Raw genomic sequence first — 26416 nt, 5'->3', positions numbered from 1 at the left:
GTGAGTGCTCTCGCACTTGCCAGAAGCGGCGTCGTTATTGTTGTTGTGTGCTCTAATCTCGATTTATCTCAGCAGCGAGCGGCAATCTTAACAATTGTTTATTGTTGTCTCTCCCCCTCTCTCGTTTGCGAGCATTTGTGTGTGTGTTTGTGTAGAGCTCACTGCAAGTGAATTAAACGAAACGACTTGAAAAAGTTGAAGCTTTGCTTTTTTGTTGTTTAGTACGCAGCTGTCTCCCGACGTGTACGTTACGTATTAGCGCCGTGGCGCTGTAAATAAGCGGTGAAATTCTGTAACTCTGCAAGATTGTGCGAAACTCTGCAAAAACGTATTTTAACAACGATTTACCGCCTTGCTAAACAAACGGTATGCGTGGTTTTTGCGTATGCTCTCAGCTGGAATGAGAACGCAAAGAAAAGCAAAAGTGCAAATGTAAAATTACGAATATATATGATAGCCATTAGTGTGTCAGTGTGTTTGATTAAATTTAAATTACTTGCTTTTTGCTAAGCACGCACGCGCGCACACACACACACACACATACGCAAGCGCAGTACGCAGCGCCCGCTAATTATGAAAGTTTTTATTGTTTTCTTGATTGGGCTGGCCCAAAGGCGCCGCAGCGTTTGTTGTTTTCGTTGTTGTTCGTGCGTTTATTTAATACCTTGGCTTGTGCAATGCTAAAGACTTAAAAGACGCGCATTTGTTAGCAAACATCAATTTGTCGTTATTGTGCTTGTTGTTGGTTTACCGCAAACCCACCTGTTGCACAAGTGTTGTGCACACACTGGCCTGATGATAAAGTCCTAAAAGAAAGTATGCTGCAGGCCAAAGAAGAAATCATAAAACAACGTTTACCAACAAGCTGCTGCATAAATTATAGCATGTTATTATCTTTTGGGAGGGGGGATGCGGGAACGAAGCATAGCTAAATGGTACACAAAAAAATTTCACAGTCAGTACACACACACACAGAGCAATTGAAGTACCGCAATGTCTACACTCCGCACGCCTACGTAGTTCTCTTTGCTGCCGCTGCGCATGTTCATGCATATTCTGGCATTTACAATTTTTACAACACTGCTGGCTGTTGTCGTTCAGTTTTTCTAATCTGTGTGCGCATCAAAAGCAAACGCGTTCTGTATGCCAAACATAACGAAGAGTGGACGGGGGGGGGGCTGTGGTGGGTGGCTGGCAGACGTCAGTGACTTCCGCGAAGCTGTCAGACGTCGACGTCGCAGTCGACGTCGTCATTGCGGTTAGCTTTGGCTTGTCGACATTATCTCTTTTGTTCGTCGCAGTTGCTGCTGTCAGCTGAGCGCTGCTTATACATACATATTTTTTTTCAATTTTTAATTTTATTTTGATTGCGCAGCAGCGTCGGCGTCGGCGGCGGCGCTATAATTGCGCACAATTGCCAAATACAGGGTGTTTCACTTTTCATTTCGTTTCGTTAAGCTGTGGCTATATATATCTGCTGTGCTATTTTTCCATTTTTGTTGTTGTTGCTGTTGTTGCTTTCGTCATCGCATGCCGCCGCATTTGGATAATTTGGCTTTCGCTTTTGTGCCATTATTGTTGCTGTTGTTGTTGTTGCTGTTGTTGCCTAATGCCCCAGCGCCAGTTCCCAAATCAGCTTCAAAATGAATCAAACTCATGTTCATGGCATACAGTGTGCATTCGATATAGCGAACAGTGTTGCAAAATATGCCAATAAACCGGTTTGCAGCTGTTGCGGGAAGTCCCCAAATAAAATGAATTGCCAAAAGATGCGACTTATTTATTAGCTGTTCTTTATAGCGATTGCATACTGTATGTGTGTTTGCGTGAATTTTGCACAAAGAAAAAAAAAGAGACAAGGCTTCATTTATATTTTGCAAGATTTTTCTTAATTATGTGACACAAAAACAGCACGAAATGTGAGAATTGCACGAGAATCTCACAAAAGGTACGACGGACACAAGGTGCGATTTTTATTAAGACCGACTTTGGACAACTGTTTGTTCCACTTACAAGTGTATGTGTGTGTGTGTGTGAGTGTGTGTGTGATTCTGAGAAACTCTGGCTTATTGTCTTGGCTTTGTCTTTGGCGGCCGCACTGTGACGTCAAGCACTGCCGTCCAGCTGACTGACGGATCGTAGCCAGTGTTGTAAACTTTTTCAATTGCAAAAAAAAAAAAACAGCTAGTTCTAGTCAAGGTCGCCGGTTAGAATCCAGCAGAAGAAGAAATCGCTGTAAATGGGCGTACAAAAAAAATAATAAAAATGAAAGCAAATAAATAAAATTTATTTTCTTTTGTTTACAACAATGCACTACAACAACAATGATGAGCATGATAAAGTTTAGGACTCGAACTCTCTGCCGAAAATATGTATTAAATTCTTCTTCTTCTATCTGTAAATGATATCGAATTGATTTAAACAAAATATGTTTTCTTTTTGGAGATTCGGTAGAATGAACTTATGACAGTCTTCTTCTTTTTATAGCACTTAAAAAAGGCTATATCGGCTAGAAAAGGCTAGATCTGAGGGAAAACAAGCGGAAATGTCAGCTCAGATTTTGTATGATGCAGAGGTTGTTACCGCTAAGCGCTTGCGACTCGGGCAACTGGTTTGACGAATGTGTTTGCGAGAGTGTGCGAGTGAGTGTGTGTGTGTGTGTGTGTGTGTGTGTGTGTGTGTGTGTGTGTGTGCAAGTGAGTGTGTGTGTGCGAGTGTGTGTGTGTGGATGCAGATGCACTGGGGATTGGCTTGACAGCTGGCAAGGAATGCATTTCAGATTCATTGCAAGTTGTATAACAGAAAAACGTTAATTAGCAATTGGCAAATGTCTGGGGACAATCGGAATTGTCGGAATTTTTGCAAATTAACTTTCAGCTGACAAAGGGAAAAACCCCAAGGCCCAAACAAATCAAAGTTCAAATCGCGCCCAAATGAAACGAAACGAAACGAATTGTTAAACAGTTTCCTAACAAAATGTATCTCGTTTTACAGAGCTGCCCACACACACACACATATACACAGATAGATAAAGATGCCTTATCAGCCAGCGGGCAATAGCAGCGGCAGCGGCAGCGGCAGCAAAGCGGCAGCCAAAATGGCCCAGCTAAAATTCTGGAACAAGCAGAACAGCAACAAGCAGCAGGAGAAGCAGCTGCAGCTGCAACAGGACGCCGCCGACGGCAGCGATTGCCACGTTAACAACGGCAACGGCAGCGGCGGCAACAACGGCGCCAGCAACGGTGCCGCAAGCAGCGGCGGCGGCAGCTCCAAAGGCGACTCCAAGAGCGGCAAACGCAACTGGCTGCACACGCCGGAGCAGCTCATCAATGGACACGCGGTCTATCTAGTCAAGGTGAGACCAAGGCAACAGCTCGTATACCCTGTACTTATGGAGTAGGCCTCAAAATAAGGGCTATGTTGCAGTTGTGACAGGCAGCAAAGTTCCCAGTCTTAATATCAGAGACTACAAATGATAAATCGATAACTATCGATAACTCTCAGCATGCCCAACTGGAGCTTGCCTAAAAAGAAGGGGTATGTTGCAGTTGTGCAAGTTCAGAGTAGATCTAGCCCCGTCTCAATATCAGAGACTTTCTTCCTTATATAAATCGATTATTATCGATAACTCGCAGCTGCTTGTTTCTGTATACCCTGTACTTATACCCTGTACTATTGCAGTTGTGACAGTTTATGTGAGGCATAAAAGTTCCCAGAGTAGATCTCGCTACGTATCTATATGAAGAACCACAACTTTATTCCAGATGACAAATCGATAATTATCGATAGCTCTCAACTGCTGTCCCTGTATACCCTGTACATATGAAGCTTGCCTAACAGGAAGGGGTATGTTGCAGTTGTGACAGTTCATGTAAGGCATAAAGTAGATCTGGTTAAGTCTCTATGTATATCAGAGACTACCTTCCATATATAAATCGATAATTATCGATAACTCGCAGCTGCTGTTCCTGTATTCAAAGTCGCAGTTGTGACAATTCATGGAACAGGCAGCAAAATTTCCAGAGTATATTTAGCTACGTCCTTATACAAGAGACTTCAAGTTTACTCCAAATGATAAATCGATATTTATCGATAATTCGCAGCCGTTGTTCGATTATTCTTTAAACAACTTGCAACACTGTCCAAACAGTCGTGCGCTTGTGATAGCTTCTAGCTGAGTACAGGTTATGCCCCAGTCGAGTCTTGTTTCTAACGGATTCTTAAATCTTTTCGTCAGTTCTTTGGTAACCTGAGCGTGGACCAGCCGAAGGGCATTGAGGTTGTAAAGGACGCAATACGCAAACTGCAATTCGCACAGCAAATGAAGAAGGCGGAGACGGGCACACAGGAGAAGTTCAAGAAGCTCGAGATTACAATAAGCATCAAGGGCGTGGCCATACAGGAGCCGCGCACACACAAAATACTGCATCAGTTTCCGCTATACAATATCTCGTATTGTGCGGACGAGAAGGGCGTCAAGAAGTTCTTCAGCTTCATTGCGAAGACGGTGAAGACCAAGGACATGGACACAAATGGATACAGCTCGAAGCCGGAGGAGACGCACGAGTGCTTTGTGTTCATATCAAATAAACTCGCCTCGGACATAACGCTGACCATTGGCCAGGCCTTCGACTTGGCCTACAGGTGGGTTGTCCAGCATATATTATTTCCAACCAAGTCTCATGTTTCTCCCTTTGCAGAAAGTTCATGGACAGCACGGAGAAGACGAATCTGAGCAAGGCGCAGCAGCAAATCGAGCATCTGCAGCAGACCATTGCCATCTACAAGGAACGCCTGCGCGAATTGTCCGCCAAATTGCCAAAGGCCGAGCTGGACGCGATGCTCTACAAGCTGAACATCAAGGACATTGTCGAGGCGCCCAGCCAGGAGCTGCACAACGGCAACGAGACACTGAGCAACGGCAAGCTGGGTAAGGATCTAGCCAGCTGCTTCTAAGAACCTATTGCTCATCATTTTCAACTCCTTCCAGATGAGGACAAGCTGCTGATTGACACCAATTCGACGACGGCCTCGACGCACTCGGCGTCGCCCAACTCGTTCTTGCCGATTGTGCCGCCGCGCAGCAATCTGTCCAGCCAGATGAGCAGCAGCAGCAGCTGCGGCGGCGGCGGCAAGAAAATGGATGAGCTTCTCTTGAATTCGGATTCGGATTCAGATTTTGATCCGCGCGCCGATGAGATTCAGGACAATCTCAGCAATGGACGCAATGCCATCAGCAATGATCTGTTTGGCTTCGAGCCGGCCAAGAGCTTCGGTCAGCAGCTCTTCTTCAACAACAACGATCACAAGCTGCACAACAATAACAACAACAACAATAACAATAACAACAGCCTGAGCAACAATAACAACAACATGAGCATCAACAGCAGCGGCTTCTCCAGCGAGCTTAACATAACGCCGCCCCTATGTACGTCTATTTGTCTATTATATTTAATCAATCAAAAGTTGTAACTTCTGTTATTTTTCCATGTTGCAGTGGCACCGCCGCCAAAGATTGCCGCACCACGGCGCAGCACCTCGGTGTCCAACAGCGGCAACAATGGAATCAACGGCAACACCGATCTGTTTGGCTCCGATCCCTTTGAAATGAACAACGGGCCCAGCGTGTTCAAGGTGAGCTTTACACTTAACTAGCTAACTGACTGATTGAGTGACTGATTGATTGAATGACTGCTGATTGATAAACAGGCCAAACCTGAGGCTTTACAGAAGCTTCCTCGGGTCGAAAGGGAACGTGTTCAAGGTGACTAGGGCTACACTTAGCTAGCTGACTGATTGACTGACTAACTGATTGAGTGACTGCTTCTGACTGGTGATTGATAAGCAGACCAAACCTGAGACATACAACAGCTTCCTCGTGAGTGCGCGACTAGGGCTACACTTAGCTAGCTGACTGATTGACTGACTGACTAACTGATTGACTGATTGATTAACTGACTGACTGATTCTGACTGCTGATTGATAAACAGGCCAAACCTGAGGCGTTACAGAAGCTTCCTCGGGTCGACAGGGAGCGTGTTCAAGGTGACTAGAGCTACACTTAGCCAGCTGACTGATTGAGTGACTGATTGAGTGGCTGATTGACTGACCGACTGACTATGACTGGTGATTGATTGAAGCTTCCTTCGGTCAAAAGGGAGCACTCAGAGACTATCAAATTTTGCATAAAGAACATCAACCAGAACGTAGCCAGGACTTACATAATTGAGCGTCGGACCAGCAAGCGAGAAGTCGCTGGTTCAAATTCCTCAGCAACTTTTCAATTTTTAACTGGTGTATTTCATTTGTGGGGAAAGTTGCTGATCATAGTTGGCATGCAGAACATAGCTTACGTATCAGAGCGTCGAACCAGCAAGCGAGAAGTTGCTGGTTCAAATTTGGAAACAACTTTCAATTTTTAACTGGTGTATTTAATTTGTGGGGAAAGAAGATAATCAAAGCAGCGCTGGCTAACGTATCTGAGCGTCGGACTAGCGAGCGAGAAGTCGCCGGTTCAAATTTTAACTTGTTTACTTCATTTCCAACGAGCGAATGCGAATGACGCATGACATCTGGGGCGACTTTTGCATATATTCAATTGGCCAGTGTACTATATAAATTCTCTATATATATTTGGATTCCAGAGTCAGCTAAACATTGATGACTTCTCGCTGGAGAGCCTGGATCCGTTGCGCAAGTGAAACGGAGGACGGAGGAGGAGGAGGAGGAGGAGGAGGGAAACGGTGCTAACTACGCCATTTGCCACACGTTTCTTCTGAATGCGGTTGATCGATCGATAAAGTCGTGTTACTATATATGTATATCGAGAGAGAGAGTTTACAGTTTTGTAGCTATATAGCCTATTTTCCGATATTTGCCTGCTGCTAGCGTTCGTTAAATTTTGAATTTGAATTATAAATCTTGTATGTGTATGTGTATTATTGTTTATATAATTTTATATTGCATATTATGTATGATTATTATATATATTATATATTATATATTATCTTTATATTATACTATTATATCGAATCCAATGCACTTTGTTTAAACGAATCAATTGTTGCTGTAGTTAAATAGTTTAAATGAATGTCAAATGTCGAGCAAAATGTCAAAGTTAACAACAAAATAAACAAACAAAAAAAAAACAAGTTAACGTCAGAAACGTCGTGATAATGTGCAAACGCTAAAAACCTAAATGTGAGAATTTTGTATAAAATAATTATAAACAAACTAAACGAATATTATAAATATATATACACACACACATATATATACATGTGTGTGTGTGTGTGTGTATATCTGTCAAGCACACGCAATTAATTATATTGTATAGCTCTGCGAAATGAACAATATTTATTATGATGTAAAAAATAAATTGTAGCGCCTAAAAAAAAAAATCGTTTTTCGCTTTTGTTTTTTTCAATATTTTTATTCCGTTTCAGTTGATTGCACTAAAAAACACGCTTATAAAATATGCAGGTGATTTTGAACGTTCTCTAACATTTTTTCTTTGTTTTTGTTTTTAACAATTTCTCAATTTGTTTTTTTTTGTTTGAACAATTGAAAACTTAACACGAATACGATATTCAAATACAAAATGTAGTTATTGCTGTTGCTGGGAATGTTTGCCTAGATCTAGTGATATATATCTATATCTATATATATATATATATATATATTTTGTATATCTTTATGCTCTCTGTAGGTTAAAATCTATTGTTGCTGTTGTTCGTAGTCGTCCTGAGTATCATTTCGAGCCGGGCAGCTCCTAGCTCCTGTCTCCCAGCTCCTGTCTCCTATCTCCCAGCTCCTAGTCCAGATCGCTGTAGCGCTTCGGCGTCGTCGCATTCAGCTGGCGCGCATTCATGTCCGAGCTCTGGAATATGCCACATGATCATCAATCAGAATGGCCATAAATCGATATACAAATGGAAGGGCAGAAAGGGAAGTGTCTCGGGTAAGGTAAGAGAAGAACTTAAAGAAACCTTTGGCCAGGCCAAAGTTTGGGCACACTTGCAGAGTATTCGAAAGTTTCATATATTCTCTAGATAATTTCAATTTGGAAAAGTGCGCTAATTAAATTAGGATCTTCTAATTAGATTTGTACTTAAAATGACTGACTAAGCAAATTAGTTAACTTAAGAATTGCCCAAGATTTTTAATAAAAATAATCAGAATGATACAAAAAAAATATTTAACAAAATTAGTTAACTTTAAAAACAAGAACAAGAAAAAATAAAACAAAAATAAATAAAAGATATATTATATATTTAAAAAAAAATGGTTATCTTGCCGAAAAAAAAAGAATATCATATAAAGTTATTAAACCTTTCAAACAAGAATCAAGTCGAATGTTTGACAAGTTGAGATACAAATAGATCAATTATTAATAGAATAATATTTAAAAGACATATCAAGAGATATATAAACTCTGCAAGTTGAAGAAAATGTTGGATAGACACCAAAACTGACCAAGGCTCATTTTTTTTTTTATTACAGTCTTAAGGATTCTTATACATTTTGATAAAACCATATATATAACGCCAGCGATTGGAAAAGTTCTGAAAGAAATCAATTCAAAGAGTCAGAAGAAAACGAAAGAAAACGAAAATAAGATACAAATAACAAAAGAGACGTCGACAAATTATGAACTTTTGGAAATTGTTTGGGAAAAACTTCAAGCGACAAACAGGTTATTTTTTTTTTTAAATGGAAACCTTTTCCGGTTTAGCCAGAAAGTATGCTACATTTGGGTTGGGGGAAATAATTAAAAAGGTTCTTTTAGGAACGCAGATTGTCATGCAGTTGAAAGTTATAAATTAAAGATAATTATAGATACATAAATCGTGTACAGTAGTCGCTTACAAAAAAGGAAAGCTTGCGCTTCAAAGATTTCTATTTCTCTCGACTGACTATTCTAAGAACGAGCCACGGTCCAAAACTGTATATTCTTCAAAAATCGCACTTTATTTATACAAATTATTCCAATTATAATAGTTAGGAACATTTTTACTGGCTATATCCAGCATAATTCAAGTTCGTTTCTTGGAAATTCTTCGATTGGGAGCAAAACCGACCCATTTTTCGAAAAATTTATGAACAATTTTTGTCAAAATTGATCAAAATTTTGAATGCGGTCTCTTTTAATGGCAATCGATCTAGAGAGATATATCTTTCGATAATCGGAAGACTTTTTCCCGAGATATTCGCATGAGATTAATTTTTGAAAACAACTTTCAATGATCATATCTCAGTTAAATGTAGTCCGATTCTTGGAAATTCTTCGATTGGGAGCAAAACCGACTCATTTTGTAGAAAATTTGTGAACAATTTTTGTCAAAATTGATCAAAATTTTGAATGCGCTCGCTTTAAATGGCAGTTGATCTAAGAATGAATGTCTTTCGAAAATCAGAAGACTTTTTCCCGAGATATTCGCATGAGATTATATTTGGAAAAACTTACAATAATCATATCTCAGTTAAATGAAGTCCGATCTGGAAAATGTATAAAATATAATTTTCGAACAACAATACTATGATGTAGTCAATGAAGAATCTTGACTATGAAAGCGATTCCAGTAATTAGCATGCGTCTAAATCTTGTTAATTATAGTTAAATAGTTCAAACAGGTTTTGGATGGAAAGTAAACAAAGAACAGAAGATGGTAATTGCGTGTGTTTGTGTGTTTTTTGTATAAAGATTTCAACAGTTTATTTGTTTAAAACTTCAGTAGAACTTAAAAAATAAATGTATATATATCTATATATATGTGTGTGTGTGTGTGTGTGTGCTCAGATAAAATGTAGATAAAATGTATTTTCGCAACTTAAAACTAATTCACATTAAAAAACGAATTTCGTAAATGTTCCAAGATTAGATATATGTATATATAAAGACTTTTTGCAATAAATATATGAATATATATATAGATAGATATATTTAAAATATATGACTTAATCGTGCTTAAGAACTAAATTAATTAATTAATTACAAAACGAACAGAAAACCAAATGAAGACAAGAAAAAAAAACCCGCCCGTAGAAAAATGCGCATATTTCAAATTTCTGGAATGTCAACAGATAAATGACAAAATGCAAATATAATATTAATGGGGGGAAAACATAAAACACACATAAAAATTAATTAATAATATATATAATTAGGTTTCAGTTAAAACTTTGGACTTGTTGCGGTTTCCGTGCTGATTATCTCTGGATTCGGGTTCGGATTCGGATTCGGGTTTTTGGGTTTTTCTGGGTTTGGGTTCGTCACACACACACATATACACACACACGTGCACACACACGTGCACACAGCCTGGCTTATTATTGGCTGACGGCGCTCGTCTTCTTCTTCTTCTTAGCGTATTTTACCTGATTGGACCAATCGCCGGTGGGCACCGTCGCCCGATAGAACTTTGAGCTAGTCTTGTTGAAGATGGGCAACAGCTCGTTTGCCTCATCAGAAAGCGCCTGCAAAAAAGGGGGGGGTAGAAAGCAGAAAGCAGAAGTTACAGTTAGTATTTGAAGCTAGATAATGATTATAGGGTATTCTTCCCGTAGAGCCCAAACTATGCTTAAAGCTATCTCAATTAACTTGGGTATTAATGATCTGATCTTTTTGAAAACTTCAGGGTTAAAAAATGGCCTACTGAAGTATGTACATATATACCAAGGATTAGGAATATATCTCCGAAAAGTTAATGATAAAGCTATATAGATATTCGTCCCTTAGACCCCATTAGACCTCCATTAACTTGGGTATTTATGATCTGATCTTTTTGAAATTTTCAGGTATTAAATATGTCATAGAGGAGTGTGTATATGCCAAGGACCAAGAATATAACTCTGAAAATGAGCTTTCTTTTGAATTTGGAAGAAACTGGAGGAGTTATCTGAAATGTAAGCTATTCCGGATCTGCGTAACCTTTAGAGATCCCATATACGGACCGTGGTATGTAAAAGATTTAGCTCTTATAAGCATATCCTAAATACGTTCTCAATTAACTTGGGTATTTATTGGCCGATCTCTTTGAAAATTTCAAGTATTCAATATGCCATGGAGGAGTGTGTCTATACCAAGGACCAAGAATATATCTCTAAAAATGCGGCTTCTTTCAATGAGGCATCTTTTCTCCCTCAACGGGAGGAGTTATGAGAAATGTGAGTTATTCTGGACCTGTGTATACCCTAATATATCCCCTATACGGAACTTGGGTATGTACTAGATCTAGCTCTTTTAGGCATAAGCTCTTATAACATGTTGATCCTATCGAGTTTCATTGATTGTGTGGAAAAGGGTTGAGTTAATAATGGTTAAAGTTGGAAGTTTTTGTGCTCCAAGGAAGAGCTACATTCCAAATTTCAAGATCCTTTTAGCTATCGAGATGGACGTCTTCGTACATAGAAGCTGACGTATGGAGAGGAAGACATGGCCAGATCGACTTGGATCAAGCAGGAATATATATTCAACATATTACAACAATTTGCAGAGAAGCGTTAAATCCTGCTTCAAACCCGTCAAAGCTTACCTTCAGGTAGATAATGGCATCGGTGCCGAATCCCTCGCAGGACAGCAGCACGATATCGCCATGGAAATAGCGGGCATAGAGCCGTGAGATGGGCAGGCCGTAGCCGTAGCCGGCTAAGGGGACCGTATGCAGATCGGATTTGGATGGCTGCGGCGCTGTGCTGTACATGTACTTGAAGAGCTGATCGGACTGGGAGCGCGGTATGCCGCCGCCCTGATCGGAGATCTTGACGCAAATGTCCTCCTTGCCGCGACAAATGGCCACCTTGAGCGGCGGCAGCGTGTCGCAATTGTCACGGCTATGATGCTCGACAACGGCGCGCATCGAGTTCTTGAACAGCTCGAAGAGCATATAGTACAAATGCGATGGCACGTACACGGTCCGGATGGGCACACCCTCGTCCGTGCTGCTGTACTGCTGGATCTCCAGCGCGGGGCTGGCCAGATAGTATTGATCACAGAGAAAGCGCGCGTTCTCGTACGCGTCCCGCACAACGTCCGACAAATCGCAGGCGGGATCCAGGCAGCCAATATGCCGGCCCAGCGAATGCGGATTCGAGCCGAAGAGAAGGGCTACAAGGGAGGAGAGGAGAGCTTGATTATAGTGTATAGATAGGGTATATTTGTGGGGCATCTCACTGTGCTGATTGATGAGCATGCGTATGCTGATGCGCGACATGTAGAGACGATCGAGAAAGTATTGTATGGAGCTCTCGGTGGGCGCGTCCACCTGCCCGCCCTCGTTCTCCTTCATCTCGATGACGCCCTGGGCCATCGTTTGCACCACATCGTTGTGCCGATTCCTAATCAGATCCAAATCGCGCACAAATCTGCAAGCCAACAAAAATATGATTAATAGGATAAATAGGTTTATTTGGTTACTTTGCGGCTTCGCACTTTTGCAGATTCTCGTGGGTGGGCTCGATCTTCTCGTACTCCAGCACATCCTCGAAGCTCTTCACGTACCAGGAGCTCACCTCGCTCACGGATCGCGTGTGCAGCAGATTATCCGGCAGCAGGGCGATCTCCTTCATGATATTCGCCAGCCGCACGGGCAGCTCCTTGCGCAGAAATATAAACGATTTCTTTTCGCACGCATTTTGGCCTGCAGGAGGGAGAGAGAGAGAGGGGGGAGGAGAGGGGAATTATTAATGAGAACTATTAAGATTTATAGTGTTTGTTCTAGTTTCGCTTATCAGGGACTGGATTGCATTTACAAGTCCCGGGAATAAGCGACGCATTTGCATTGATTGCATGCACTCGGGCAATGGGTCAGAGTTTGAGTTCAACGAATTCCTCGAATGAATGATTAGAAAAATGCAACAATCAAGGCAAATTGGACGCGAGTATACCCTGTACTCAATAGGGGTAGTAGGGAATAATTAAAAAAAGGCTAATGAGTAAATGAAAAGGCTTTAATTAGACCAAAACGACAATTCGCTTGAAAAGCTGAGCACTAAAAAGTGTTCCCATTATGATATTTGGAGAAAAACGAAACAGTGTTCCCAAATTTAAATAAAGAAAAGTGAGGGAAACAGTGTTCCCAATTTAAATACAGAATTCCTAAAGATTAATGGCTGACTAAGAAATAAATTAAGGCAAATCGTAATATGAGTATACCCTATATTCAATAGGGGTAGTCAGGAACTATAAAAAAAATGGTTAGTGAGTAAAAATAAAGGGAAAGAACAATTGCTTAGAAAAACTGATTCTGAAAAGTTTGGACCCTGCCCATTACGATATTCGTATTTCCAATTGAAATACAGAATACAAAAGGCTTAATGAATGATTAAGAAATAAATGAAAGTAAATCGGACGCGAGTATACCCTGTACTCAATAGGGGTAGTCAGGTGCTATAAGAAAAAAGCTTGCTGATTAAATAAAAAGGGTTTATTTATTCCGAAAAACACAGTTCGCTCGAAAAGCTGATTGTAAAAAGTGTTCCCATTACGATATTTGGAGAAAAATAAACAAAACAGTGTTCCCAAATTTAAATGAAGAAATGTGACGACTTATTACGATATTTGGAGAAAACTAAACAAAACAGTGTTCCCAAATTTAAATGAAGAATTCATAAAGATAAATTCATAAAAAAATCTCAGTTTTGACCAATTTATAAGGTAACCGAAAGTCGAGCAAGATTTGTGCTTTAGAGCCCAGTTGCTATTTTTATTTGTGCTCAATCTTGAGCTATTCGATACTTAATTGTTTACTTAAACAGAATGAGCTCAGTTCAAAAACCCAGAACGAAAAGCAATGTTTTAGTCAATAAACCGAAACAAAGCCGCACAAAAACTTTGCACTTTTCATGTGTTTTGTTGTTCGTCAACAATTTCGTAACAAAAACAACAAAGGAAAAGCAGAAACATGCGATTCGAAGCGACAGACGGACAGACAAACCGACCGACCAACTGACCGACTGACTGATAAGCACAACGAACTCGGCGACAAGTCGAAAATTAATTCGAAATACATTTACATTTATGTGGAGAGACATGTGTACACACTTGTGCGCATCAAATTGTTTTTAATTTGGAGACCTTGAACTGAACTGAACGCCATCTGTTGTCAGAGTTTGCCAAGACACGCCTCTCTTTTTTTCGGTTGACGTTTAATTTCGTTGATTACTTTGAACGCAGCGAGCCCATATTAACGCGTAATCTAACCAAAGAGACTGATAAGAGACCCAGAGGGCAATCCAAAGAGTGTCAACAACATTTACAGAGGGCCTCATCAAAAATTTACGATGAATTTCGGCATTCCAATCGCAAGGCGAAAACAAATAATACATACATACATATGTACATATATGCATAAGTATGTATTTCTTTGTGTTAAAAGTTAGTCATAAATGCTTCGATAGCTTTGTCGGCCATTTTGTTTATGGGCCGCTATTGTAACGAATTCGGAAAACAAAACAGAATCAATAAAACGGGCTATAAAAACACAAGAGAACAAAAAGACAACAAAAGTTGCGCTCAAACAGGTTCATAAGAAAATGAAAAAAACAAAACATCAAAACAAGCGACGACGTCAGCCCAATTAGAATTTGCGAGAAACTGCCGGCTGGATATGGAGAGATAACGAACGAGCGCGAGAGTGCGAGAGAAAGGGAGTGAGCGCAAAAGCGCGATCAGCAGACACGCGCAATGCTTGAGCATCTGCCCCCCCCCCTTCTCACCCTCTCTCTTACTCTCCCTCTGACCACCATACACCAGCGCCAGCTGCTGACCTTAAAATTGAGCTTTTTTTCATGTTTATGATTTGTTGTTGGAATAGAAGCGGAAGGCTGCTTTGACTGTAAATACGTGTGTGTGTGTGTGTGTGTGTGTTTTTATTATTATTGCTATGCCTTCGACTTCGACTGTGTTTGCGAAAAAAACAGAGACTTCTGATGACTTGATCGGACCCGTCTGGCACTTGACAAGAACTTTGATGCATCGGCATTGATAAGGCCCGTCTTCACTTTCGTTTCGCCTTGCGTGATAAGTGAAATATTAATATTAATAAACAATAATCGTTTCTTAATTCCCGCATCTGGGCCGCGTGTGCGTAGGCATAATCAATGTAGTTAACAGTAATTGGATATAAACAGGTGACAAATACTAACGTCACGAATTCACTTAGTACTCAATTGAATGCTTCTTCTTGTTGACTGTTTAGTCAGCAGCGCACTTACAATTACTCAATTGCATGCGAGTGCTGGAAAATGCAATAAATAATTTACAACACACGCAGCGGGCGGCAATTTCTTAATACGCACAGCCATTCTCAACCCACCCCATCCCGCCCGCCACACACTCGACCAAGGTCAGGGATAGTCGCAAGTCGAGTTGAGCGCACAACGGAAATGTTCCCATTGCAATTACAGTTACACGTGCAGTTTTCTATTTCAATTACAGTAACATTAGCTAAATAATGCCACTTGAGCAGATGCGCGTGACGTCACAGCTAAATTGGCATCTTTGGCTATTGCATCAACATATGTACATATGTACATATGTACATATATGTATATGTATTTATTAGATCCACTTTTGCCGACGACATCTTTTGCGTATATTTGACTCACATTCGCCTTTGCCGCGCCCCTGCCCCGCTGCCGAGAAACGTGCGAGCAAGAGCAAAAAAAGAGAAACGAAAGAATTAAATGCTGGACTCGGCGATGCCTTGCAGTTACACGCATACAAGTATGCAGGTGTGTATGTTTGTATGCTAAACTTGACGAAAGCGTAGACCTTGACGACAAGTGCTGTAAAATTCAAAATTCAACATAAATACTGAGTTCAATTTGCGTAAGTAGCACAGGCTGGCCAAAGTTCGCATATACCCTGCAGGCCATTGGTTAAGTGCGTAGAAACTCGCCGCGCGTGTGGCTCTGACATTATTATCACGAGTATCGAAAAAAAAAAAAACACGGGGGTGTTGAGCGATTTTTTTCGCTTCTTTTTTTGCCAATTTATTTTTTTTTTCGCCTTGTTTGTTATGCTTCTTCTTTTTCTATTTGGGTTAGGTTTTGACGTCTGTGTTTGTTTGTTTTTTTTTGTCTGCCCGAAACCCGTTGATGAATCCAAAGTTCAAGTGTTGCCAAAGTCCAAAATTTGCGTGTGATGCTGTTGGTTATTGCTTTAGATGGTCACACACACACGGGGCGTATACTTAACGGATGCGTCAAATTTCGATTTGCATATATATTCGTGTCTATATTTTTCCACTTTAGTCACCGCATTTGTTGTTGTTATTCTTATATTTAACACATGAAATGTTTTTCACAAATTATTTGGCACATGATCAGCTTCGATAATCACAACGAGCCTCCGAATTTGCCATATCAAATATTTGATATTCTCTGACATATTGTTTTTCCATGGGGCCATTGATAGGGAAAGTGATTAGGGCTTCACTTATGTATAGTATAAGCTAAGTACAGTAAAAACTCAACTAACGGACGGCTCAAAAGAGTTAAGCTACTTTTAGTGGAAAAATAGCTGGACAGAACCTAACCTAAAAGTTAGTTTAATAATCATCTACCCCTAACTTTTCGACCCTTATCTAAAACTTAGGAAAATAATCATCAAAACTTTTATTGGAATATGTACAAATTTAAAAAATGTTAACATATAAAATGTTGTTTTTTCTTATACTGATTTTCCAATATGTTCTTACTTCTTCACATTCTTCTTCATGTTTGTTCGCTCCGAAGGGCTTTCACTGTACAGTTTAGCCTAAATAGTCAATAATAATTATTAACAGCTATCTAAAGTGGCCCAGTTGATAGTGTTATGTTATTGTTTTACGGGGCTATGCGGCATGTAAAGGTGATAATACGAGTTTCGCACACTTAACATATGTATGCCATATATTAAAATGGCATGGAACATATTGTTCACATTTTCAGCTACGACATGTTGTGAATATTCACAGCTGAGCGCTTTCCCATGGAAAATGCTAGCAACCTTGCACAGATACTTATGTATGTATGTATGTGTGCATGCCTCTAGCTAAGTACAGTTGGCAACAAAAGCCGCTCAAATCTTATCGCTTGCATCAAAGTTCAAGTACAGTCACACAAAGACACACACATATTTTATATTGAATTAACTAGAAAAGCCTTTATTTATTTTATTTGTACCTCATAAAAAATGAAAACAAAAACAAAAGATTATAAACAATGGATAAAAAGTGTTGTTTTTTTTTTTTGTATATTTAATGAGCACATACTTGAATGTTGGCAGAAACACGTCCCGAGCCTGTTTCATACAATTTCTATTAATAAACCCTTTGCGAGGAGCCTTGCCTCCTCCTTGCTTTTCTCTCTATATATAGCTCCCTGCTAGAGTAGCCACCCCCCCCCCCGTCCTCCTCCACCAAATAAAACTGGGTCTGTCAGCCACTTGGCTCGACTTGGCCGCATTGTTTCCAAGCCAGTTGCCTTTTGGGCCGTGGGCCAAGAACTTTTGAAGACTGACAGGAGCTTAGGGAAAGGGTCGCTTGTTATAGATACCCTATTAAAAGGTGAAAGAAAAGGTCGCTTGTTATAGATACCCTATTAAAAGGTGAAGGAAAAGGTCGCTTGCTATAGATACCCTATATAAAGGTGAAAGAAGAGGTCGCTTGTTATATATACCCTATATATAGGTCAGAATAGGTAGCTTGTTTTATATACCCTATATATAGGTCAGAATAGGTCGCTTGTTATATATACCCCATATATGTATGTACGTATAACAAATCGACATACTCGCTTATTTATAGTTTAATTATTATATTATACCGCCTTTCTTTTCCCTCTTTTTTTTATTAACAATTGTCATCTAACGGCCCAATTTCCTGCACATAAAAAACTTGTACTCTTTCCCTAGATACATTTATGATAAATATTCGCAAGCTGATTAAATACTTATCAGCCATGTTTTTCCCTAGATATCAAGTATTTCTAGAAGAACTTTTCTCGAAAAAGTATCATTATGTTAGCTCATATCTCCCACATGTAATTTACAATGTTTATAGGGTATATCATAGTGTCATATGCTATGCTTCATTCAGCTTATTGGGGCAGGTTTTGGTGCGGTTTAGAACACTTATAAATATACATACATATATACATACATATACATATATATATACATATGTGCCTATGCATGTTTGTGCATGTAAATGACATTGAAACGTCCTTGGGCAGCACGTGCCAGCTGTCATTGCAACTGTTGGGAAGGGGTTTAACAACTTGTAGCTAAAATATTAAATTTCATTGTCATTTACTGCGGACGGCTCATGAAAAATGAATCTATTTGTGGGAACTTCCGTTTTTCTATAGTCGTTTAATCCAGCGCTCGGGACTGAAGCGTCCAATCGAGACGGCTGTTTATTTATCTCTCTCTCTCTCTCTCTCCCTCTCTCGCTGAGTCTGGCTTGAGTTCTGCATAGCCAACAGTCTGCTGTTGTTGTTGTACAGTGAAAACTGCTTAATTGACAGCCCAATGGAAATAAATTGGGCATTAGATAACGGCAATTTGCGCAGTACAACAAAGTAATTCCATATGCAGTCCAAGCTAAGCTTCGTCACGTACTGAATGAGTACATCCCATATGAGTCGAAACTTGAGTGCTTTTTAAATCAAAGAAACGTCGCTTTCGTCGAGTTAACAAAAGATTCTCATAGTGTAGAGAGGTTACGCAAGAGCCGAGCCGATAAGATCAAAGCGGCAAATCAATCGATTTGGGTGGCGAGCGCACGTGCTGACGTCACAGAAAGGCATCAAATGTTTGTTACATTTGTATGAGAATAACAATAATTATTCAACGACCACGCAGCAAAAGCAAAACAACAAACACACACACACAGACGCGAACTAGATAAGAGCAAGGGGGTAGAGGAAGCGAGACGAGGCAACTTAACGAAAGCCGGCAAGGACCCCGCCGTTGTAATATATTTATAAATAAATTTCTGTTTGACTTACCGAAATCCATAAACTGTTTAATTGAAAGCGGCGACGGATTGAAGCCTGAGTAGAAATCCAACATTTTGGCCAGGCTCGCCATGGACGACGAGACGGCCGAGAGTCGCACGGGAAAAATACGCATCTTGGGCGACCTTTGCGTGTCTGTGTGTATGGGGCAGGGGTGTGGTTCGGGATCAGTTGCTGCCCGCACACAGGGCTGTTATCTTCAACAAATTTTGATAGGCCGCGCTACGAGAGAGCTTCCAACTGCCGGCAGGCAGGGCACAATGTCCTTGGCTCACCTTCAACAGCCGACGGCAGCGAGGACAATGCCGTGCATAACCACACTTTTTTGTACGGCAGCAGGACGTTGACCGGGCTGCCCACTTTTTTCTTGTTGTTGTTGTTCTTATTGGATTGTCAATATTTTACCGCAATTTTTCACAGCGAACAGCTGGCAACGTCTTCCGTAGGCAATTTGTGCCAGAAAATAACAACAACAATAAATCAATTGTGCTCTAAATAAACGTTGTTGGTACAAAAGTTAGCAAAATATTTGTATTTGTATAAATCAGCAATATCTGTTGTTGTTTTTTGGTATGGTTTTTTTTTTGCTTTATGTTAGCTGCTGCTGCTGCTGCTGCTGTTATTGTTCTTGTAGAATTTGCTGGCAGTCGCTGAGCGTTTGTGTCGCTGATGCGCCATAAAAGAGCGTTTATTTGTGGCCAAATTATGCGCTTGGTAGTCGGATTTTCCACACTGATTCCACAGATTTGTGCGCCACGCGTGTCATAACAATGTTTTAGCACGCTATTTATTTACTTTTGCACTTTGCACGTTCTAATTGTCGTAGTAGTCGACGTCGTCGTCGTCGTTGTTGCTGCTGCAGCGCTCTGCGTCGACTGACTGGACGACCGCCGCGTTTGGTCTTAATAATATGCTCCACAAATCAAGAGACTGTTCGAGAGCGCGCCGCGTATTGCTCATTTTATAGGCGCGCTCCAAACTGCCTGTGTGTTCGTGCGTGCGTGTGTGTGTGTGTAGCGATTTTCAGCTGGAGGCTTTTGTGGGCTAGATTTTACTGGAGAGTGTGACCGTTGGCTGTCAAAGTAAAAAATACTCACTAAATACCACGAATAATGTATATCGTGCAGCCGCCACAATATCAACAATTTGGCACTGATCGACTGGATTCATACTCTGTACATTAAATGACAAGCTCAAAAATGTAAGTAAGAAATGCTTGAGTTTCGTGTTTTCAGTTTTATTTGATACCCTTATAAATGTAATAGATAAATATTCATAAGTTACAGCATATACACTTATTGAATTGAAATTATTCCAATTTAATTGCAATAATATTCAAAACCTTAACGTGATTATATATTTTCTTCATCTTCTTCACGATACTCCAATCAGACAAAAATTCGTGTTACATCAAAAGTAAATTTTAGAAATTCACAAAAGTTAAAAAGAAAGTTCGCTACATGCATTTCGATTAGATTATAAGAATTCTGTTGCTGTCGGTTTGCTGCCTTAAAAACATTGTTTCACAAATTTACAAGCACAATAGTTTTTTTTATAGTTTTTTTAACGATCTGTGCGTTAAGAACTTAAATAGAGCTGAATATAGGTAGGTCGTTTTACAGGGTATGTTCTTGGAGGCCAGTTTTGGAAGTTATCCCGTTTCTTTTTCTCTATAAACTTGATTTGGTTTGGTAGTAAAGATATATATATATATATATAGCTAGGGAGCTAGGGAGTATCGTAACATTCTCTCTTGCTGGCTAATTTATATGCTTTAATATGTATGTGTATAATATATATGTATATATATATATATATATGTATATGTTAAAGGCTATAACTAAATTTGTGTTAACAAAAACAATGCGTAAAAATTATAACAAATTTGTAAATGGAAATACAATTGTAGTTTCTGCTGTTCAGTGTGTGTGGTTTTTAAGGAACATGACAACAATAGTAGGTGTGTGTGTGTGTGTGTGTGTGTGTGTGTAAACTGCCGTTGGCCTTAGCGAGTGCAGACTGTAGCCATACTCTGCACATGCATTTGAATGAACCGCATAATTTTCTATATATATATATACTTATATAACGCTAAATAGTACGCTGCGTGTGAAGGTGTGTGTGTGTGTGTGTTGGTGTGTATATATAGGGTATATATATATTGTAAAATATATATATATATATTGCGTACAGTGTATGTGGAACTACGCACAATCAGTACACAAAACGATTGATATTCATGCCCATATCGTTGCCGCCACACCCGCCCGCCGGAGGCGGCATATGGTCGTCCTCGTCGTCGCCCTCGTAGCCATTGCGTCCATTCATCGTTCCATTGCCGCTCATCGTGTTCCGTTTGGCATTGCGCTTGAAGCGCTGCAGCTTCAGCTCCTCGCTATAATCCCGATTATCGTTCTTCACATAATCGCGCAAGCCGCGCGGCAGCTCGTCGAGCGTGAGGGGGGGAACGAGGGGCACCGGGACCATCGGATGCATGGGTCCATCGGGCGTCGATTCGGTGGATCGGCCGCACATTTGGTAGAATAGGATGTAGGGCGTGTTCGGTGAGGTCAGACTGTGCATTTCCTGGGGCTTCGAATTGGTCACCAGGCTGTCGTTGAACTTGAACCAATTCTTCGACTGATCGGCGGCAAAGGTGAAATAATGACCCGAGTCCATGCTGTAGCCGGCATGGACGACGCCCGCGTACAGATCATAGTGTACGGTGCACGTTTCCAGCAGCGAATCGTTGGCGCACACCTTCACAATTACCTGGAAAGAAAAGATTGTGAATTGGGATTCGATTGGAGTGAGCCCACATCACTTACGCTCTCATCGTGGAACACCTTGTGCATGAGCTTGGTGCGAAAATGATATTTCTGATCGTATTTGAACTGCTTCAGCGTAAGGATTAGATTGCGCGGCGCCTGGGTGATGGCAATCCGACGCTCCGCATCGCACAGTTTCTTGCAGCGGGCGCAAAAGTATTGATTATCGCCATCCAGTTTCTCCGGCGAGCAGTAGTAGTCGATCAGATCCTGCACCGAATAATTGGTGGCGCCGCAGTCGACCTTGTCGTCCGGAAACGATAGCTGCAGCTCGCGGAAGCTGTCCTCGTTGCGGCTCTCCCAGGCGCAGCTCAAGCATTTGTATGTCGTCGACAATTTGCCGGCGAACGTTTTGTCTATGGTTGAGGGCTTCTTCGGTGCTGCGTTGGTGGGCATCGATGTGGGCGTGGCTGGGCCAATAGCCGGTGCATTTGGCCTGGCATTGTGCACATGATCATTGCTATTGTAGGGTATAACGCCGGCGGCCACAATCTCATCGGTTAGCAGCGCCGGCTCGCTGCTTGTCTTGACCTCCTTGGGCAGCTGTCCCACGCAGCTGTCCGTGTCCATGTGCTGCGCCGCCCCGCTGTTGATCTCGTGCTCGTGCAGCAGGTCCAGCAAATAGCCTAGGAACTCGGAGCTGTCCTGCTGCAACCCGGGCGTAAAGCCCGGCGGACGTGTCGCCTTCAGCACCCGCAACGGCGTCAGCTCGTAGCGCATCGAATGATGCATTAGCGCAATCTGCTGCTGCACCTTCTGCAACAGCATGGAGCCGCTCTCAATCAGCAGGATTTGCCGCACAAAGCTAAACGGAGACAAAAACTGAGTGAGTTATTCTTATAGATTAGAGCCCTGCATCGAGTCGAGCGCAACTCGTTTCGGATACAACAATCAAGCTGTTCGGGCACGCTTCAAACTCGGTTGTGTTCGAGCAGAATGCAACACTGTTGGCCCGAACATGTTCGAAGTGAGTTGAAACTTCGTTTGCAACTTCATTTTAACGAACATTGAAAGCTCGAACGAGTATTCGAGTTGTGGTCGGGAGTTTGATGAATCATTTATTCGAACATCGATAGGCCGAACGAATTTCCGAGTTGTGCTCGCGGGTTTGTTGAATCATTTATGCAAACATCGGCAGCTCGAACGAGTATTCGAGTTGTGGTCGAGGGTTTAATGAATCATTTCATCGAACATCTCCAGCTCGAACGAGTATTCGAGTTCAGCTCGGGAGTTTGGCGAATCATTTGTTCGAACATCGACAGCTCGATCAAGTATTTGAGTTTGAGGCAAGTAAATTAAACGATGCAGAGCTCTATCTTGTAAATCTTGTGGCTACACTTACTCGCTGGTCATGGCCAGCGCCTGGAGCACGCTGTTCATGTAGCAGGTATTGCCCAGATTGACCAGACCGACGCGTGCATTCCGTGGCAGCGCATTCTCGAACAGCGCCCGGGCAAATGCCATGCAATTCTGCGAGGGCTCGTACATCTGGAGTGTGGCCTTTAAAGGTGCATAGAGCTCATCGTTGTCATAGAAGCGTATCATCAGCGCATTGAACAAATCGACCAGCTGTTGGATATAGTTGCGCGCATCGCTCGACGCGCTATCCAAGTTATTTGGCTTGCTCTTCATGGCGCCAATCACCAGCGGTATGTTTGGCAATATCTAAGGAAGAGGGAGAATAATTGATATTCAGTTATTACCCGGCGTTCAGCGGCTCTAGGGTAAAGCTCACCTTGTGGAATATTTCGGGCGTCTGATTGATGGTGGAGAGCATGTGAAAGACAATGGGCGCCACCTTGGGACGCAAAGCGGGCAAGATCATCAGCCGGAACAGATGCTCAATATTATCGAGTGCGATCTCGTCGAGCAGCAGATACTTCTCCTGTTCGCGCAGTCCCTGCAACAGGGCCATAATCCAATGATTGAGATTCTGGCAAAAGTTGCAGACATGTATCCACTTGCAGAGCAGCCCGACCGTCTTTCGTATGCTCTCGTCCTGGACATTCAGATCGAGCAGCGACTGCACCGCCTCAATAATGAGATCCGGACTGAACAGATGGAACACAATGGCCACGGCGCACGAGGGCGGCTCCGCGGACTGTGTGATCAGCTGGTAGACAAAGCGCAGATAGAACATCAGATAGCGCTTCTTGTTGGGCACCGCCAGAAACTGGCCAATCTTGGTGATGTTCTCCTTGAACAGCTTGAGATCTGCCGGCGCGCTGCTCACATGCATTCCGGCCAGATTGCAGATGACGATCTGATAGATGCGCATCGCCTTCTGATCCTCCGGATCGATGCCCTGCATTATGTTTAGCAGCGCATTGAAACCGTGCTGTCTATCGGCGGCGCTGGTGCTGCTGCTGCTGCTCCCAGTGCTTCCGGTGCCGCCCGCTCCGCCCACTTCGCGAGCGTTTGTCTGCGATTTGCCAGACGTCGTCTGGCTGCTGGCATCGTTGGCCTGCCCACCGCCGCCGCCGCCGCCTTCGTCTGAGATGTTGCCCGGCATTGTGGATTTGCCATTGGGAGACGCAGCTCCAACTGCTCCTGCTCCGCCTGCGCCCGCATTGGCTGCAGCCGAGCCGCCGGCAGCTTGGCCGGGCGCCACCTCGTTCTGCTCGGAGTTGTTCTGCTTGACAGCCATGTCAAAGGGTGCTAATTGCAGCTGTTCGCTGTGGAGACGCCGGCGCCTGGGCGGCACGCGTTTTCTTGGACGTTTGGGCTTCTGTTTGGCGCGGGCGCTGCGGCTGTTGTTGTGTGGCCGTCGGTGGCGCAGTCGCCGCGTGTCCTTGAGCCAGTTGCCGTTGCGAGTCGTTGTTGCTGTTTTTTAATTTTAGCTCGAGCAGCAGAGCACAATATCCAATTGCTTAACAACAATAACAATAAACAAAACGCAAGCCAAAGTCAGCCATTCAGCGAGCAGAAAATAAAAGTGCGCCAGGCTAGATAAGCTCTGCTCCGTTGTGCACACTGTCGCCACACTGTCCTGTTTTGCTGTGCAACACTCTCCTACACTGTTCCGACACTTTACGCTCGCGGGGGTAGGAGGGGGGCTGCAGAGGCAGCGGCACAGACAGAGACGACGCTCGCTTTGTTTTTAGCTCAATTTCCGTTTTGTCACTGGCGACAACACCTTCTTAATAATTCTCGTCGCACGTTTACGAAATTCCTGATTTGATTTGCTCGCACGTTAGCACGTTGAACAACAACAAAAATAATGCTTTGGTTTATGTTTACTATAATTTTGACTGTATTTAACAAATTCTTTGTGGAGAATTTTTCAGATTTTGTTAATGTTGGAGTCTACTGAGTCAGTGAAAGCAAAGTTGAGACGTTCAAGCTGCATGATAGCAGTATGGCCAATCGCAACCAGGGCTGCAAATTTTTCTTTTCTACTGATTATACACACACAATATTTGGTCAGTCTGAAGTTCATTGTTTACGTATGAAATAGCATTGCATCACCGATATACCGTGCGATGTTTAATGTATATCGCTACATCAGCTGTTTGCTAGCGATGGTCATACCAACTATCGATATCTCGATAAGTTGATGTTTTTTTTTACATTTGTTGTTTACCTTTTTTGTGCGTGGCTGCTTACACAGAGAATTTTCTGCCGCTCCCGCGATTTTTTCTAAAAGTAAAACTTACATTGAAAAGTTGTTGAAAAACGTCGAAATATGCATGCCGGGCAAATTGAAGTCAATGAAATTACCGGCGTTTGGTCATTTCTATTAAGCGTAAGTGTGCAGCAGTGAAAAGCTGTAGATAAATTATGTTGACCCAGGTACTCCGCATTATCAGATCGATTGGAAGGATCCGTGGCTTATAGGACTCATTTTACTGCACGTGCTGACGACTAGCACGGCTCTGCTCACCCGAAACAACACAAATTTCCAAGTTTTTCTGTTCCTTGTTCTGTGTAAGTACGGACTCTGACCGCTCAAAGTTGACTTTTTTTAATTGTTGTTCTTTTGTTTTTGTATTCTTTTTGTAGTGTCTGTTGTTTACTTCTCTGAGAGCATCAACGAATATGCGGCACAGAATTGGAAAACATTCTCCAAGCAGCAGTACTTTGATGGCAACGGCCTTTTTATCTCGACTGTGTTCTCCATTCCCATATTACTGAACTGCATGCTGCTGATTGTGAGTCGGCAAATGATGGATACGTGTCTTTTGCATATTTATTTTATTTATAAATATACATTTTTAATGCAGGGCACTTGGCTTTATAACTCAACGCAAATGATGGCCACGTTGAAGACGGCCCAGCTGAAGGAGCGGGCGCGTCGGGAACGGAACGACACAACGACGAGGGATATACCCTTAAAGGAGGAGTAGATGTATAGGAAAATAACTCAATTATTAAAACAGGCAAAAGCCATGGCGTGTAATCCGCATCAGGTGTTATTAATTGTCGAATTTGTGTGTACGTTGTGTGGCACATAATGTTGTGTTGTCCTTAAATATATTAACCAAAAACAGTTTGTAGCAAGTCATAAAAACTGATGATACATTTTTTAATTGAATTTTAAATAATTGCCAGTAGCCGGCAAAATGGTATATTGCCAGAGCTATGGT

At 41.9% G+C, this 26416-nt stretch overlaps 4 protein-coding genes across 5 annotated transcripts; 2 read left to right on the top strand and 2 right to left on the bottom strand.

Annotated features, from left to right (window-relative positions):
* The first annotated feature begins 223 nt into the window (after nucleotides 1-223).
* ced-6 lies at nucleotides 224-7199 on the top strand. The gene is made up of 7 exons (XM_064691942.1): nucleotides 224-366; nucleotides 2995-3355; nucleotides 4238-4644; nucleotides 4701-4930; nucleotides 4991-5428; nucleotides 5498-5634; nucleotides 6645-7199. The coding sequence occupies exons 2-7, from the start codon at nucleotides 3035-3037 to the stop codon at nucleotides 6699-6701; spliced, it is 1590 nt and encodes a 529-aa protein (XP_064548012.1). The 5' UTR covers nucleotides 224-366; nucleotides 2995-3034; the 3' UTR covers nucleotides 6702-7199.
* A 599-nt stretch (nucleotides 7200-7798) lies between these two features.
* Pdk (pyruvate dehydrogenase kinase) lies at nucleotides 7799-19953 on the bottom strand. 2 transcript variants are annotated; one of them, XM_064691943.1, is made up of 6 exons: nucleotides 18994-19953; nucleotides 12431-12638; nucleotides 12173-12363; nucleotides 11535-12106; nucleotides 10378-10476; nucleotides 7799-7879 (listed from the first exon to the last, which is right to left on the bottom strand). In XM_064691943.1, exons 1-6 carry the CDS (start codon nucleotides 19115-19117, stop codon nucleotides 7814-7816), a joined length of 1260 nt encoding a protein of 419 aa, XP_064548013.1. In that variant the 5' UTR covers nucleotides 19118-19953; the 3' UTR covers nucleotides 7799-7813. The 2 variants fall into 2 exon arrangements, with proteins under 2 accessions (XP_064548013.1, XP_064548014.1); XM_064691944.1 differs by lacking the exon at nucleotides 7799-7879 and adding an exon at nucleotides 8472-8564 and having other exon boundaries at nucleotides 18994-19952.
* An 802-nt stretch (nucleotides 19954-20755) lies between these two features.
* On the bottom strand, nucleotides 20756-25207 carry DUBAI (Deubiquitinating apoptotic inhibitor). Its single transcript, XM_064691864.1, has 4 exons — nucleotides 23566-25207; nucleotides 23173-23495; nucleotides 21831-22635; nucleotides 20756-21774 (listed from the first exon to the last, which is right to left on the bottom strand). The coding sequence occupies exons 1-4, from the start codon at nucleotides 24475-24477 to the stop codon at nucleotides 21217-21219; spliced, it is 2598 nt and encodes an 865-aa protein (XP_064547934.1). The 5' UTR covers nucleotides 24478-25207; the 3' UTR covers nucleotides 20756-21216.
* A 207-nt stretch (nucleotides 25208-25414) lies between these two features.
* On the top strand, nucleotides 25415-26229 carry Tmem18 (transmembrane protein 18). The gene is made up of 4 exons (XM_064691865.1): nucleotides 25415-25575; nucleotides 25640-25757; nucleotides 25833-25981; nucleotides 26054-26229. The coding sequence occupies exons 1-4, from the start codon at nucleotides 25516-25518 to the stop codon at nucleotides 26174-26176; spliced, it is 450 nt and encodes a 149-aa protein (XP_064547935.1). The 5' UTR covers nucleotides 25415-25515; the 3' UTR covers nucleotides 26177-26229.
* The last annotated feature ends 187 nt before the right edge of the window (nucleotides 26230-26416 follow it).

Source organism: Drosophila montana, unplaced genomic scaffold (assembly GCF_035044405.1).
Source record: "Drosophila montana isolate Dmon_TW-CO22-7 unplaced genomic scaffold, ASM3504440v1 contig_3469_1, whole genome shotgun sequence".
In the NCBI taxonomy this organism is placed as follows: Eukaryota; Metazoa; Arthropoda; class Insecta; order Diptera; family Drosophilidae; genus Drosophila; species Drosophila montana.
Note: the sequence above shows the minus strand (reverse complement) of the source record. Positions and strands in the feature narration are given on the sequence as shown.